We start from the raw sequence: 15201 nt of genomic DNA, 5'->3' as shown, positions 1-15201 counted from the left end.
CCCAAGTGAGGCCCATGTTCCCTTGCCCATCGCTGGCAAGGTTTGTGTTTGGAAATGACGGCCATGAAGTCTCCAACGAAGTTGCTACGCCTGTTAGGACTCAATTGCATTCCTTTTGTGGGTTGGGGTCCTAGATAAAAGAAGGGAGAGCCATATTGTAATTTTTTGTTTCTTTTTAGGTCCTTTATTCAGTGTTGTACTCCCTCCGTTTCATAATGTAGTGCGATAGATTTTTTGAAAAAGTCAAACTTCATAAACTTTGACAAAGTTTATGAAGAAAACTATTTCTATCTATAATAACAAATATATAAAATACTCCCTCCGTACGAAAATTCTTGTCTTAGATTTATCTAAATACAGATATATCTAGTTACGTTTTAGTGTTAGATATATTTGTATCTAGACAAATTTAAGACAAGAATTTTGGGACGGAGGAAGTATGAAACTATGTCTTATGATATATGTTGGACATTCCAGATGTAAATCCTTTTCTCCATAACTTGATCACAGTTTGTGAAGATTGACTTTAAAAAAAATTATATGCACAACATTATGGAATAGAAAGAGTAATAATTTTGATATGAAATGCCAGGGATCTTCCGATCCTTACCCTTATTACAAGGAAAATAAAATATTGAATTGCTCTGTGAGGACGCGACTCCCTAACGTTCCGTTGGCACACTGACAGGTGGCCTCAGGCCCACACATCAATGGCCCCATGTCAGGGGTGCAGTACGTCAGACGATCCTGATCCGCTCTGTGATGCCTGTTGCATGCTTTACAAAAGAAATGCTAGACGTCACAGTGTGATGTAGATTCCACAAAATTCATATGGATGAAGGTGCCCCAGCAATTCAAATTTCAGATTTTCACTCTTATTATAGTACTTCCTTCGTCATAAAATTCTTGTCTTAAATTTGTTTAAATACAAATGTATTAAGTCACGCCTCTCAGCCCTCTGGCCATGTCCAGTACAGTCCACTGAACCCACGCCATCACCGCCATAATTACCGTAGTACTGTACTCCGGAGACAAATGCGGGGGACCCCAAGCCTATCATAAATCCTCTCCCCCCACCATAAATCTCCCCCCGCCGCGCCCCGTCTCCCCGCTACGCGTCCCCCGCCAAACTCCCACCCCGCTCGCTCTCCCTCTGAGCTGTGGCATAGCTGTCTTCCTCTCCCCACCTCCACCTCCACCTCCACCCCCTCGTCCTCCCTCCTCCTCCGTCCATCCACAACTCAGTTGCTGCCAAATCTTAGCGCTGCACCCACCGCCTCCGTTCGGTTCCCTGGATTCTTCTCCGCGCCCGCGAGAAATCTGGGTGATGAGATGATGAGGACGGCGGCGGTGCTCCTCCTCCTCTGCCTTTTCGCCTTCGCCGGCAGCGGCCGGGGCGGAGCGCGGGCCGCGGCCGTATGGGCGGAGGGGGTCAGAGAGACGGCGGCGGTGGAGGTGGACCCTGCCTGGCGGTTCGCTAGCCCGCGGCTGCGGGACGCGTACGTCGCGCTGCAGACGTGGAAGCAGCAGGCCATCTTCTCAGACCCCAAGAACCTCACCGGCAACTGGGTGGGGCCCGGGGTCTGCAGCTACACCGGCGTGTTCTGCGCGCCCGTTCCGTCGTCGGGCGAGCTCGCCGTCGCCAGCGTCGACCTCAACCACGGCGACATCGCGGGCTACCTCCCGTCGGAGCTCGGCCTCCTCTGCGACCTCGCGCTGCTCCACCTCAACTCCAACCGCTTCTGCGGCCTCGTGCCCGACACCTTCCACCGCCTCGTCCTCCTCCACGAGCTCGACCTCAGCAACAACCGCTTCGTGGGCGCGTTCCCGACCGTCGTGCTCGACCTCCCGTCCCTCCGGTTCCTCGACCTCCGCTTCAACGATTTCGAGGGCGGCGTGCCGCGGGAGCTCTTCGACCGCCCGTTCGACGCCATCTTCCTCAACCACAATCGCCTCCGCTTCCAGCTCCCCGACAACTTCGGCAATTCGCCCGTGTCCGTCATCGTCCTCGCCAACAACCACTTCGGCGGCTGCCTCCCGGCGAGCCTCGGCAACATGTCCGACACGCTCAACGAGATCCTCCTCATCAACAACGGCCTCAGCTCGTGCCTCCCGCCGGAGGTCGGGATGCTCCGGGAGGTGACGGTGTTCGACGTCAGCTTCAACGCCCTCGCAGGGCCGCTGCCGCCGGAGGTGGCCGGGATGCAAAAGGTGGAGCAGCTCGACATCGCGCACAACCTGCTGTCGGGGACCGTGCCGGAGGCCGTGTGCGACCTCCCACGGCTCAAGAACTTCACCTTCTCCTACAACTTCTTCACCGGCGAGCCGCCGTCCTGCGCGCGCGTCGTGCCTGCCGACGGCGACCGCCGGAACTGCCTCCCCAACCGCCCCGCCCAGCGCATGCCGCAGCAGTGCGCCGCTTTCTCTGCCCGCCCACCCGTCGACTGCGCAGCTTTCCAGTGCAAGCCGTTTGTCCCACCTCGGCCACCCCCACCGCCAGCATACCCCGGCCCGTTGCCACCAGTATACCCCATGCCATACGCGTCGCCGCCGCCGCCTCCACGTTACCGATGATTCTTTGACAACAGAAGCATTGCCGGTTTCACTTTCCCTTGCCGCACCCCTCGCCGCCGGTGTGGAAGAGCCAGCGGAGCTCGCCGTCACAAAAGTACGTGGTCATTGTTGTTCGTGGATTACCAGTTCTTGATTGATAGCTACCGGCGTAAAGAAGAACGTGGTGCATATATCCTTTTCTTGTTTTTTTGCATTGGTTGGTGTCTGTTTTCCGCATCGTCGTCTTCGATCATCCGTTTGCGCGGTGGCGATGGCGAAAAGGATTGGAGCATGGTGATAGGGAAATTTGAAAGTTGGGAACAAATTGGGCTTGGATTGATGGCTAATTGGGTTGTGAATAATAAACTGGTTGAGAGAGACAGGTTAAGCTGAGACTGAGAAATCCATGGAAAAGTTGTGATGCGGGATGTATAGAATGATACTTTTAGTTCGGTAAAAGGGTCAGAGATAAGTTTCTACATCAAGAGATTTGTCCTACTGAATTCCTCTTGTGTCACAGCTGCTTACTGTTATTCGATTATTATTATTAAGATATTTAGTCGGGCTTCTTGGAGAATGTTCTCCTAACTGTTACTCTCTGCTCTTACAAATTTTGTACTATGACACTATAAATCTACTCCCTCTGTTTTCTTAGTCCGCATATAAAATTTAGTCAAAGTCAAGCTTTATAGAGTTTGACTAACTTTATATTAAAAAGTATAAACATTCACAATATGAAATCAATATTATCAGATGCACCATGAAACGTATTTTCATACTATATAGTTTTAGTATTGTAGGTGTTTATATTTTTTTATATAAATTTGATCAAAGTTTGTGCAGTTTGACTTTGTCTAAATCTTATATGCGGAGTAAAAAGAAATGGAGGGAGTATCTATACTATCCTATACTGCTATCTCTTGATGTATCCCATGGTGTGCTTGTTAATTTAGCCGAGCCTAGATTATCTTTTGATGCATCCCATGGTGTGCTTGTTAATTTACCCGAGCCTGGACGATCTGAGATAGACATGATCTCAGAAAATATGGCGGCTAGCTAAACGGGTGCCAAAATTGTGTAGAATGGAACAGAATTGCTGCCAAAATTGTGTATCTGACTGGGAAAAAGGTTTGAGTCGCCTAACTAAACGGTTGGCGGAACTACTCCCTCGGTTTCAAAATATAGTGCGCCTGCGCTTTTCGAGGTCCAATTTTAACCATAAATTTAACCAACGAGACCAACTGCGTCGGAACAAAAAATTATATAATTGAAAACTTCTTTCGAATACGAATTCACTCATATAATTTTTGCTCCTGCCGCAATCGGTCTTGATAGTTAAATTTACGGTCAAAGTTAAAACACGGAGATAGAGGAAGCACTACATTGTGGAATGGAGGGAGTATGTCCATGTGGGCAAGGCATGAGGTAAGGAACTTTGGCGGCTAACAAAACGGCTGCCTAAAATCGCGTGTAAAATGAAGAGAAGAAGAGAAGGATGTCTGACTGCCCAAAACCTGAAAATGGCATTGGTTTCGTTTTGCCAGGATCCAATTTTCGTTCTCACTGACGACCCCCTTTGCTTCCAGTGTAAGATACGGCCGTTGTGCCGCTTTTTTTGGCGGTTAAGCGTGCTACCAGCTTTTACAGGCCCTTTCTGCTCCGGGATTAAACTAGTGGTTATGCCATTTTGCAGTGGGGTTTTGGTCTCTGACAAGAATGATCACTGCACCCCTTGCTATTGACAAACAAAGATGCTGCCACCGGAGCGGGGTCGAACTCTGTTGGACTAAAGAAATTGGGTCTGAGGTCGACCAGTGGGCAAGAAACTGACAAATTACTGTATAATATGACCGAAGAATTTCCATTGGGATTATGTATGGATTTCTTTTTTGTTATGATACGTTGACTGTTTAATTGATAGACATTTCTTCAGAAATTTTTCTACGGGGTATTGTGACCCGTTACAAAACAATTTACCTTATAAACTCTGGAAAGAGTATAATGGCTTCAACACCGACCCCCAAACCTCCCGCAAGCGTCCAGATCGAGCTGTCCGGACGCCGCAAACCATTCAACGATGTCCTGTATTTGTCCACAAGTCATCTCGGAAATCAGAAGCAAACTAGGAGGCTTTGCAGAGTCCAGCCATGTGGGACATCGACACTCCCGGCCCATCCGAAACTAAGGCAGCACCCACGCCTTTGGAGCTAGTTGTACTCTTTTTTTTTGCGGCAAAACCCTATTTCTCAACACTCTACTCTACCATCCCAATTCCCGCCCCTTTTTACCGCCGCCCCCGCACGGACCCGTATGAAAAGCTAATGAAGGCCGACGCCCGAAAGATCAACTCGGCGACACGACAAGACTGTCGCGTCAGAATGAAGGCAAAGGAGATGGCACCACTAAAAAAGAAGGGAGGCGGTAGTGGCGGCGGACGTGTAGGATGCGAACGTGGTGCGGACAGTGGGTGTTGTGCAGGGCGGGACCTGGGACGGGGAGGGGGTGACGCCACCATCGTTGTCCGTGCAAACACGGTCCTGGCAAGATCAATACAAAGCCTCCCTACTTCTACGCTGCCCAACAGCTTAGCAAGCAGTCCCCGGCATCCGCCGCCAGGAACATGCCTTATTGCATCGACATCAATGTGACACAACTCCTTTTCTCCGAGTCTGCATCACCATGATTTGTCCGACCGCGGACATCGGGCGTGGAGCAGCTCGGTGCCCGCCCTATGTTCGTCGGTATGTGTCAACCAGGCGAGCTGATGACCTGCAAGTGCACATGGTTGTTGTAGCACTTTCGTGTGATAAATAAAGTGTCGAACCCACAGACAGGGAGCGAATAGGGAGGCACCACAAACCCCGCAACTACGTTGTCACTTTCACGCAGCCACGTACGCATCCAAACCGGAGTTTGAAAACAGTCTACTCGATAAGTTGCTAGGAAAACAAGATAAAAGGGATAATTAACTAAACTACTTACAAGAAGGTAAAAACAGGAATTAAATGACACTAAGTTAGTAAGGATGATGCTTGAGTAGTAAGACGTTCTCGAGGGTTCCAGAATCACTACCATATATAAACTATTGTATCCTCTAGTAACTGGCCAAATGTATAAGTGGGTGGAGCCGGGTACAGTACACGTTCTACGCGAGGTAGACTTTATGCCATGCACGCCACCATCATAGCCTCCCCCATAGGGTTACAACTCATGATAATTAAGCGTTGCCCCATGGACAAGGCCTCTCTAATGGTTCTCCATAATTCTCCTATTAATTTCAATGGCGAGGAATCGAGGCTTTTACTGTCACCTCGAATTACCCCAACACCCTAACCCTTCACAACGATAGTAATATACTTCACGGCACAAGGAACAAATTTGAGTGAGTGCTCCTCCCAACATTCACGAGGGTTACTAACCCGAATCATGAACAATTAATATTGGACCGCAACAGATATCTAAAGGGTTCAACCATATCCTCAAGAACTAGTACAACTACCCAGTCAAAGACATAAAGGTTAGGGACAAGTTACAAGCCGACATCAAGCCGATGAAGGAAGGAGACATGGTGGTGGTGGCGGCGGGGCGGTGGTGATGATGATGATGGTGGTGGTGGCCGCAGCGGTGGTGATGGAGATGGGGGTGCCACCGATGGTGGCGGCACTGGCGCGAGATCACCAGCCTGAAGGGCGGTGCTCATGGTGGTGGAGCCTCCTCCTTCTTCCCTTCGCGTTGTTCCTCCTTCTCTGGTGTGAAGCAGCAATGCTGATGGTTGTGGATGAATGAGATGGTGTGAGGATGGAGGCGGCGGCTAGGGTTGAGGATGACATATATAGGAGCCTCCCTTGTCTCCTCTCTTGATGAGCTTCATCCAAGGGCTCTAGATGAGCCAAATTCACTCCCAATCTATTCTTTACGAGCCAAGGATCTCGTGGGATCGAACGGGGATGAAATTGGTGAAGAATCATGTCTGGAAGGGAAACTTTTGGAGCTGTCTGCACGTTAAACGACTGCCAAAACGCCTGCGCGCGGTTGCATGAAAGGCTATTTTTTGGTCTAACCTTCTCCGATAAAACAGTTGTCGGTGTCAAAACCGACGGATCTCGGGTAGGGGGGTCCCGAACTATGCGTCTAGGATCGATGGTAACAGGAGACGGGGACACGATGTTTACCCAGGTTCGGGCCCTCTCTATGGAGGTAAAACCCTACGTCCTGCTTGATTGATATTGATGAATATGAGTGTTACAAGAGTGGATCTACCACGAGATCGTAATGGCTAAACCCTAGAAGTCTAGCCTATGTGGGTATGGTAATGAGTATATGTGGTGTCCTTTTCGGACTATCCCTTCGGTTTATATAGACACCAAGTGGCCGGATCTAGGGTTTACATGGAGTCGGTTACATAAGAAGGAATCTTCGGTCGCCAAGGTTGCCTTCCACGCCAAGTAGAGTCCAATCCGGACACGGTGCAGTCTTCGGCCTTCATGTCTTCACAGCCCATCAGTCCGACCCATAGATAACAGGCCGGATGCCCGAGGACCCCTTAGTCCAGGACTCCCTCAGTAGCCCCTGAACCTAGCTTCAATGACGAGGAGTCCGGCATGCAGATTGTCTTCGGAATTGCAAGGCGGGTTCCCCTTTCTCCGAACTCCAAGATAGTCCTCGGATGTAATGATAGTATCCGGACCTGTCACACACACAACCACAGAGAGAATATAATATTTGCACGAATCTAATCTGTTGACAGCTTTTTCTCAACACGACATCGCGTCTGTCCGGTTATAATTTCGAACCGTTTTTCTTCAGCCAATCCACGCTATGAGGTGTGGTTGCTACGGGCATGTCTTGTCAAAACAAAGATCGTGTCCCCTTATTGCGGGATTCTCATCAATGCGGGCATGGGTAACTCAATCGTGCCATTTATACAGCCCTAGGGAACATGCGAATCCTAAAGCGAGTGAGGAGGCGTTTAATATTTGTTGCCTTTATAAGGGGATAAGGATTCCCTCTTCCTCTCCTCACGCTGTCTCTCTCTGTCTCCGCATTTTCGATCTCAAGCTCCAACGCCCAAGCTCTCATCTCCTTTCCACTCAAGCAACCATGTTCGGATCTGGTGGTCAGGGCAAGTGGATGGTCTCCTCCGTCAAGGAGGAGGACATTACTAAGCTCCGGGCGGCCGGATATTTGGCGAAAGAGATCGCCCATCGCCAGCCAGCCGAGGGACAAGTCGTCCCCACACCGGAGCCCACAGAGAGGGTAGTATTCATCCCCCATTTCTTCCGCGGGCTAGGGTTTCCACTCTACCCTTTCGTTCGCGGGCTGATGTACTACTACGGGGTAGATTTCCATGATCTATCTCCGAATTCTTTCCTCAACATCTTGGCGTTTATCGTCGTGTGCGAGGCCTTCCTCCGCATCCATCCCCACTTCGGGATATGGCTCAAAATCTTCAACGTGAAGCCGAAGGTGGTGGAGGGACAACACGCGGAGTGCGGAGGGGCCATGGAGAGCAAGCTATCCAATGTCTCATGGCCCAAAGGCACCTTTGTGAAGACAGTAAAGGAATGGCAGAAGCAGTGGTTCTATATTACAGAACCTCGCGGCACCACCTGGGGCGCAGCTGCTGAATTCCGCTCCAGCGCTCCCATGCGACTCACCTCCTGGGTCGAGAAGAGTCTGGACTGGTGTGCACCTAACGAGCTGATAGCGCTGCAGACGCACGTTCAAAGCATGGTGACTAAGGACATCAAGCTCATTGATGTTATCCAGGTGATGCTAATCCGCCGGATTCTTCCGTGCCAGCGCCGCAGCCGCTCTTTATGGGAATTCAATTCGAAGAAGCACCAGACCCTGAAAAGGCTCTTCAATACTTCTCACGAAGGGCCTAGAAGTTGCTCTTTAAGGGCAACGAGAAGCCACCGACCACGGACTCAGACCGTGGTCACAATTGTAACCGCCCCGCCAACGAGGTATGTTACTTTTGATGTACTCCCAACTTAAATGTTTCGAGGATGATGTCTGAGATTTTAGTATTGCTTCCTCAGGACTGGGTAGAGAGGGTGAAGCGGATCGAGTGTCCGGCTCCGTTGCCCGAAGAACCAGTCATCCCGCGCCTGGCGAAGATGCTGGTGCCGACGCCATATACGACGCGGGAGAAGAAGGCCAAGGAGAAGGCCAAGGGGCCAAGAGTGGTCCCCGTTGCAAGGGCACTTCGGACGCAATGTCCGAAGACGACGAGGCCTATTCCTCTGTCCCTGAGGAAAATTATGAGCAAGAGGAGGAGGAGGAGGAGGGAAACAACCCTCCTCCCGAAGAGAGGAGGAAGAAGAGGGTGACCTTGGCACATCTGGAGGTGAAAGCGCCCAAAAAGGGGAAGGGTGCCCCAGCGGTCAACACCGCATGGTACGCTGACAGTAGTCCGGAACGTCACCCCCATACTAGGCCCCAGGCCGCATCGTAAGTGACATTGGCTTATTCATGCGCATACCAACCCTTTCCTTTTATTATTCTAACATGGTTGATCCACGCTATTGCAGTCCGCCCTGTGACCTTATCCAGCGATCCTCATCTGGAGGTTCATTGGCTCCATCGAAGATGGCGAGCATGTCGCCACCGCCTGCTTACTCCCCTAGGGCCAGGGAAGACACCGAAGTGTTATCCTAGAGGACCGCTCCAAGGGGAGGAGCCCAGGACGTTGTCCAGGAGGCGCCTCAAGGGGGGACCTCCACTGCCGAACACACGGGGGAGTCAATCCCCATGAAGACTGGCAAAGAGGGCCGTATCCAGTTCGGCCCTCAGCCGAATACGATTCCGGAGACCAATATGGCTCCGGAGTCGGGCGAGCAGCCCCCTTTGAAGGAGGGGGGGGGGGTGCGTTGCCTCCACCGATGGCTCCTGTCCATCCAGGAGCGCCAGATGAGCTGATGGGGGCGCTATGAAGCGCCTCCGTCGTCGACGAGCACCGTATCCTTATGGGTGCGGTGATTGAGAAGGTTTAGTCCGCCAAGAGCGGACTGAATGAAGCCTGCAGCATCCTGTTAACAGGTTTTGAGGTAAGAAAGAGAAAAACCCCGTATAGTCCATAGCCCCTAGGATGTTGTCCGGTGTTCGGTGAGGAGGACCGGACAGGGGATCAATCCTTAATTATAAGAGGCTGACTGAATATGTATTAATAAGCAGGCCTGTTGGCCGCGACCTCGCATGCTGCCGAGGTCTCCGAGCTGAAGTGGAGGCTGGAGTGGACCGAGAACGAGCTCGGCGAGGTTAAGGTTCGGCTCCAGGAGAGGCAAGGTGAGGAACGACTTGCTATATGTTCGGGAAAGGATAAGCGATGTATATTGACAGCGTTATTGTGATATGTGCAGAAGCCGTGACCGAGGTCGAGGCCCTGAGGAAGGCCCTGGGCGAGGCCAAGGAGCAGGCTGTCCAGCAGCAAGCCGCCGTAAGAAGCTAAATGCCCGGGTCAAAGAAGTCCACTAGGAGCTCCAGGATGCGGTGAAAAAATGCGAGGCCTTAGAGCATGATGCGTCGGTTCGACGGACCAAACTCGCCAAGGCTCGTCAGAGCACGGAGACCGCATGGAATGAGGCCCAGGCCGCCCTCCAGGAGATCTAGGAGGCCAAGAAGATCACGGTGGGTAAGGCATTTAAGATGCAAAGCAAGTATGCGGAGAAGCGATACCTTTTACTAACCCGGGTTCGGAGTTCCCCAGGTGCTTTTGCGGATTTGCCCCGCAGTGTATCAGACGCCGTGGAGTTCTATTGAGCCGAAGGAGGGGGCTCTTCGGAGAGGCTCTTCTGGTTGTAGTATGCGGCACCAGAGCATCCCGTATCCTTCACCGATCAGCTGAAACGGCTGGTGGAGCTGCATAGGGTGGCCGAACTAGCCATTAAGGATTTGATAATCCGTCTGTGGCCAGCCGAAGCTATGCCTAGTAGCTACTTCGGACTCATGAGGCGAATGGTGAACGCCTGTCCTCGGCTGGACGTTATCAAGCGCTCCGTCTGTATTGAAGGTGCCCGTATGGCTTTCGCTCGCTGCAAGATGTGGTGGGCGAAGATGAACGCTGTTGAAGTTGCCAGCAGGCCGCCGGAGGGCAAGGAGCACCGCACACCCGAGCGATATTTCGAGGATGTCGTAGAAGGGTCTCGACTTGCGGCGACGCAATGCTCGCGGGACATTGTATTTGAATAAATGTATTCATGTTGCCTTTGTATCATGTGAACAAAGCCAGTTTTTGTGAAGTATTTTTATTATGCTTTGAATTGTTTCCTCCTGTGCGGCCGTGTTGTGTGTAATCTGAGGGTTGGCCAGTCGTCGGCTTCTGCCCTCACATAGATAGTATGAAGGTGTTCGGGATGGAATCTAAACAATCTTGATCCAATTACACGGTCCTGAAGGAGTTGTTTAGTGCAACGAACAAGGCAATCAGACTTTATGGCTTTAACACCCTCACTTAGCCATAGGAGTTTTATAATAAAGCATGGGCGCAGCCCCTGGTTTAAGCCAGAGTATTGTCAGCATCTGATCGGGAAGTGCCGATCTCTCGCGTAACGCGGAAAAAATCTCCAACGATTTGTAACCCTCGGGTAGCTGACCGGCTCTCGCCGCATCATGACAGTCAGTTTTTGGCTTTCTCTACTGAGGTGCTCGTCTGGTCAAAGCCAGGGCACAATCGCAGTAGTTCTCCCTTTACTACCCTAGCCGATGGAGTGGAACGTAGGGTAGCAAGCACAGGAGCCGGGTAACCCAACTATTGACAAAAGATATGATTCGAAGCCAATGCATATAATGCTAAATTCGGGGTGCCAAACTTATATATAAGAAGTGTTCGGACTGTGCTGCCGTATTGTGGGGCGATAGGTAGCCCCTGGCGAATATGAAATGTAAGAGTGTCGATGCAGCAAATAGGCAGATCGAAATAAAACGAGGTAAGAAGCGAAAACCATAGGAACTGGGCCACGAACCATTTTTATTATAACTGGATGGATACGTCAAGGCGTATCTTGTACATATGGTGCGAGAAGTATCTGGCCGTTTAACATGCCGGAATCAATAGGGCGCACTGTGCGGGTCCTGAGAAATAAGTATGAATACCGTCAAGAAGAACGTATAAAGGTTACCCTACACACCTGTGTTGCTTGCCTCCGTTGCATTTCGGTCCTTCTAAAGGACTTGACATCAGGGCCGCGGAAAAAGGGTGCCTGAAACAAGAAAAGGAGTAAAAGTATGTGTGTCCGGGATCGGCCTGGCCGAATTGTAGACCCCGGGTTATCTCGTGCCTCCGTTGATGTCCATGGAATTTTGAGTGCGTAATTGTGTACGTGTGGTGCGAATGCCACTACCTCATTGGGGCTGTGACGAAGACCGAATTGCTAATCGAGCTCTTGACGGGCCGCGCTGTCCTGTTGCGGTATAGTCCGGACCCTCTTGAAGGTGTCCAGGGGCTCGGCAGCTGGATTATGATGATGCTTGAGAAGACTGCTCTGTACTTCTGCTGCTAGGGCGACAGTTTGCTCCTTTGTTCGGATGGAGCGTTCCGTAGTGCCATTGACTATTATGACGCCGTGTGGACCGGGCATCTTGAGCTTAAGATAAGCATAGTGTGGCACTGCGTTAAATCTAGCAAACACGGTTTGTCCAAGCAGTGCGTGGTAGCCGCTGCGGAAGGGGGCGATATCAAAGATTAACTCTTCGCTTCGGAAGTTGTCCGGAGAACCGAAGACCACCTCCAGCGTGATTATGCCCGTACAGCGGGCCTCTACACCTGGTATGACTCCTTTAAAGGTAGTCTTTGTTGGTTTGCTTCGCGAGGGATTAATACCCATCTTCCGTACTGTATCCTGATACAGCAGGTTGAGGCTGCTTCCGCCATCCATCAGGACTCGTGTTAGGTGGAATCCTTTGATGATTGGGTCCAGGACCAGTGCGGCCGAACCGCCGTGGCGGATACTAGTCGGATGATCTTGTCGATCGAAGGTGATCGGAAATGATGACCACAGATTGAACTTTGGGGCGACTGGCTCTACCGCGTAGACGTCCCTGAGTGCTCGTTTGCGCTCCTTTATAGGGATGTGTGTGGCATATATCATGTTCACCGTTTTGACTTGGGGGGGGGATTTCTTCTGTCCCCCCGTGTTCTGCTGTTGGGGCTCTTCATCCTCGTCCTCACTTTGTGATCCCTTTTCTTTGTTTTCGGCATTTAACTTGCTAGCCTGCTTGAAGACCCAACAATCCCTGTTGGTATGATTGGCTTGCTTATCCGGGGTGCCATGGATTTGGCACGGACGGTCGAGTATGCGGTCCAGGTTGGAAGGTCCTTCGTTGTTTCTTTTGTAGGGTTTCTTCCGTTGGCCGAACATGGAGCCACTGAATCCGGCGTTGACTGTGGTGTCTTCGGTGTTGTTGCCATTGCTTCTGCGTTTATGTCTATGGCGCCGGAGCTTGCCGGTGCTGTTCTTGGCCTCGGTGGGGCCTGCCTCGCTGGCTGTATTTTTGCTACAAGCCAGCCAGTTGTCCTCGCCCGTGCAAAAGCGGGTCATGAGTGCCGTAAGGGCTGCCATTGACTTCGGATTTTCTTGTCCGAGGTGGCGTGCTAACCATTCATCACGGATGCTGTGTTTGAAGGTTGCTAGGGCTTCGGCATCTGGACAGTCAATGATCTGGTTCTTTTTGGTTAGGAACCTAGTCTAGAATTTTCTGGCAGATTCTCCTGGTTGCTGTAGCGACCCGACCTCAGATGGTCAAGTCTCTATGCTTCAGTGTCATCCCTGGATCGGTAATGCTGACACACACAGCACTCGAGGATTTATAACAGAGTAGCAATCACACACTTATTACATCGAAAAGTCTCCAAAGAGAACTTATTACAATAATATGGCTTAAGGCCATCTAATGCGATAACAGCGGAAGGCTTGGAAGATAAAGTGAGTCCATCAACTCCAACGACATAGCTGAGCTGCACGGCAACGACCTAACGAACCTTACTCCTCGTCTGAAAAGTCTGCAACATAATACGTTGCAGCCCGAAACGGGTCAGCACATGGAATATGCTGGCAATGTAACACAGTAGAGCAGAAACAGAATAATGCTATCACTATATGCATATATGGCTGGTGGAAATCTCTATGGTTACAGTTTTTGAGAAAAGCCAATTTTTCCCTACAACAAAGGAATAGATTTTAATTTAACTATCATGGTAGTTGAAACATAATTGAGAAGGTTCCTCCAACTCAATCCCAATTAAAGTGATTAACAACCCAACAATATTAATTAAACATGATGAGATACATGTGATAACCCAAGTACTAGATACTCAAGAATTGTCCATAACCGGGGACACGACTGACCATGATTAGATTGTACACTCTGCAGAGGTTTGCACACTTTTCCCCACAAGACTCGATCTCCTCCATTGGATTTCTCGCACTACAGGGTGTTTGAGAAACGGATGACCGAGACACAGTCTTTCAAAAACATTAACTCTCTACTCCGGACAGACCATACCAAACCTACATCCCACTACCTGCTGATCTGCCTCTTCAAGAGCTTCATGTAACTTACTCAACTATGCTAGAGCCCATAATAGCTTGTGGCTGCACACGGAAGTTTCTAGCATGAATCATCTCAGTTCCCTTTGAGCCTGGGCGGCGGTCCATAGGAAGATCACACGGGTACTCCGGGATTTCCAAAAAAATACAGGCAACATTGGGTACTCCAGGTGCCGCAATCCACCCAGTTGTTTGATTAAGTTGCCACCTTAAGTTGAACCATTAATTTAACAATCTCACATCTGTCATGGATATCACTCAAACCCAAACCACGTCTACGAGCATAGCATAGCATAGTATATAAGCAACGCGTAGAGTAACTCCCAAGGGTTTGAATGTAACAGGGCAATAGGTTCTACCTCATCAACTACTTCCCAACCCGCAAGTTAATGAAATCCTAATCATGCAATGTTTGAGGATTGGAACTAATGCATAAAAACTGGGTGATAAAGGGGTATGATCAAAGTTTTACTTGCCTTGCTGACGATCTACGAAACCTAGGGACTCGTAGTAGCACGCTTCACACTCCGGGTGTTCTATCGCAAGCAAACAATAGCATACATAAGTAACAAGCTATGATGCACAAGCAAAACTCAAATAAAAGAGGTTGACCAGAAAGTTCAAATTAAGAACTCTGGTTCGCAAAAAGAATCAAATCAAACGGAGCAACGAAACTCAAACAGCGAAAGAGAGAAGCTTCGTTTACTAATCTGAAACTAGGTCAAATTTTACAGTAGGGAAAACTTGTTTGAGTTGGTTAAACGGAAAGAGGGTTTCGAGACGAAACTCTAGGCGCTTGAATCGCCTGATTCCGACTAACGAGCAAAAGGATAAACAGAAACTAAGATCGGATCAGAAATCGCGATTAGAGAAAATCGCGGATTAAATCCGATAAAAGAAAACTGACGAATAGACTAATGAACGAGCGTTCGTTAGTTGTATCTAATGCGCGAAGAACCATTCGTTAAAACGAACGTTCGGACGAACGTCCGCTAACTAGAAGAACCAAGAAAAACCAGCGATTCGAAAAAAAACGAATCTAGGGTTTTCAAAAAAACCGAACGGTTTTAAAAAGAAAAACCGGCGATCCGGCGAGGCG

The 15201-nt window shown here is 50.0% G+C and overlaps 1 protein-coding gene across 1 annotated transcript; it reads left to right on the top strand.

Moving 5' to 3' along the window:
* The first annotated feature begins 1105 nt into the window (after window positions 1–1105).
* On the top strand, window positions 1106–3112 carry LOC123040757 (leucine-rich repeat extensin-like protein 4). Its single transcript, XM_044463523.1, has one exon. It carries the CDS (start codon window positions 1333–1335, stop codon window positions 2572–2574), a length of 1242 nt encoding a protein of 413 aa, XP_044319458.1. The 5' UTR covers window positions 1106–1332; the 3' UTR covers window positions 2575–3112.
* The last annotated feature ends 12089 nt before the right edge of the window (window positions 3113–15201 follow it).

Source organism: Triticum aestivum, chromosome 1A (genome assembly GCF_018294505.1).
Source record: "Triticum aestivum cultivar Chinese Spring chromosome 1A, IWGSC CS RefSeq v2.1, whole genome shotgun sequence".
Lineage (NCBI taxonomy): Eukaryota > Viridiplantae > Streptophyta > Magnoliopsida > Poales > Poaceae > Triticum > Triticum aestivum.
The sequence above is the reverse complement of the archived record's forward strand: the minus strand, read 5'-3'. Positions and strand labels throughout refer to the sequence as shown.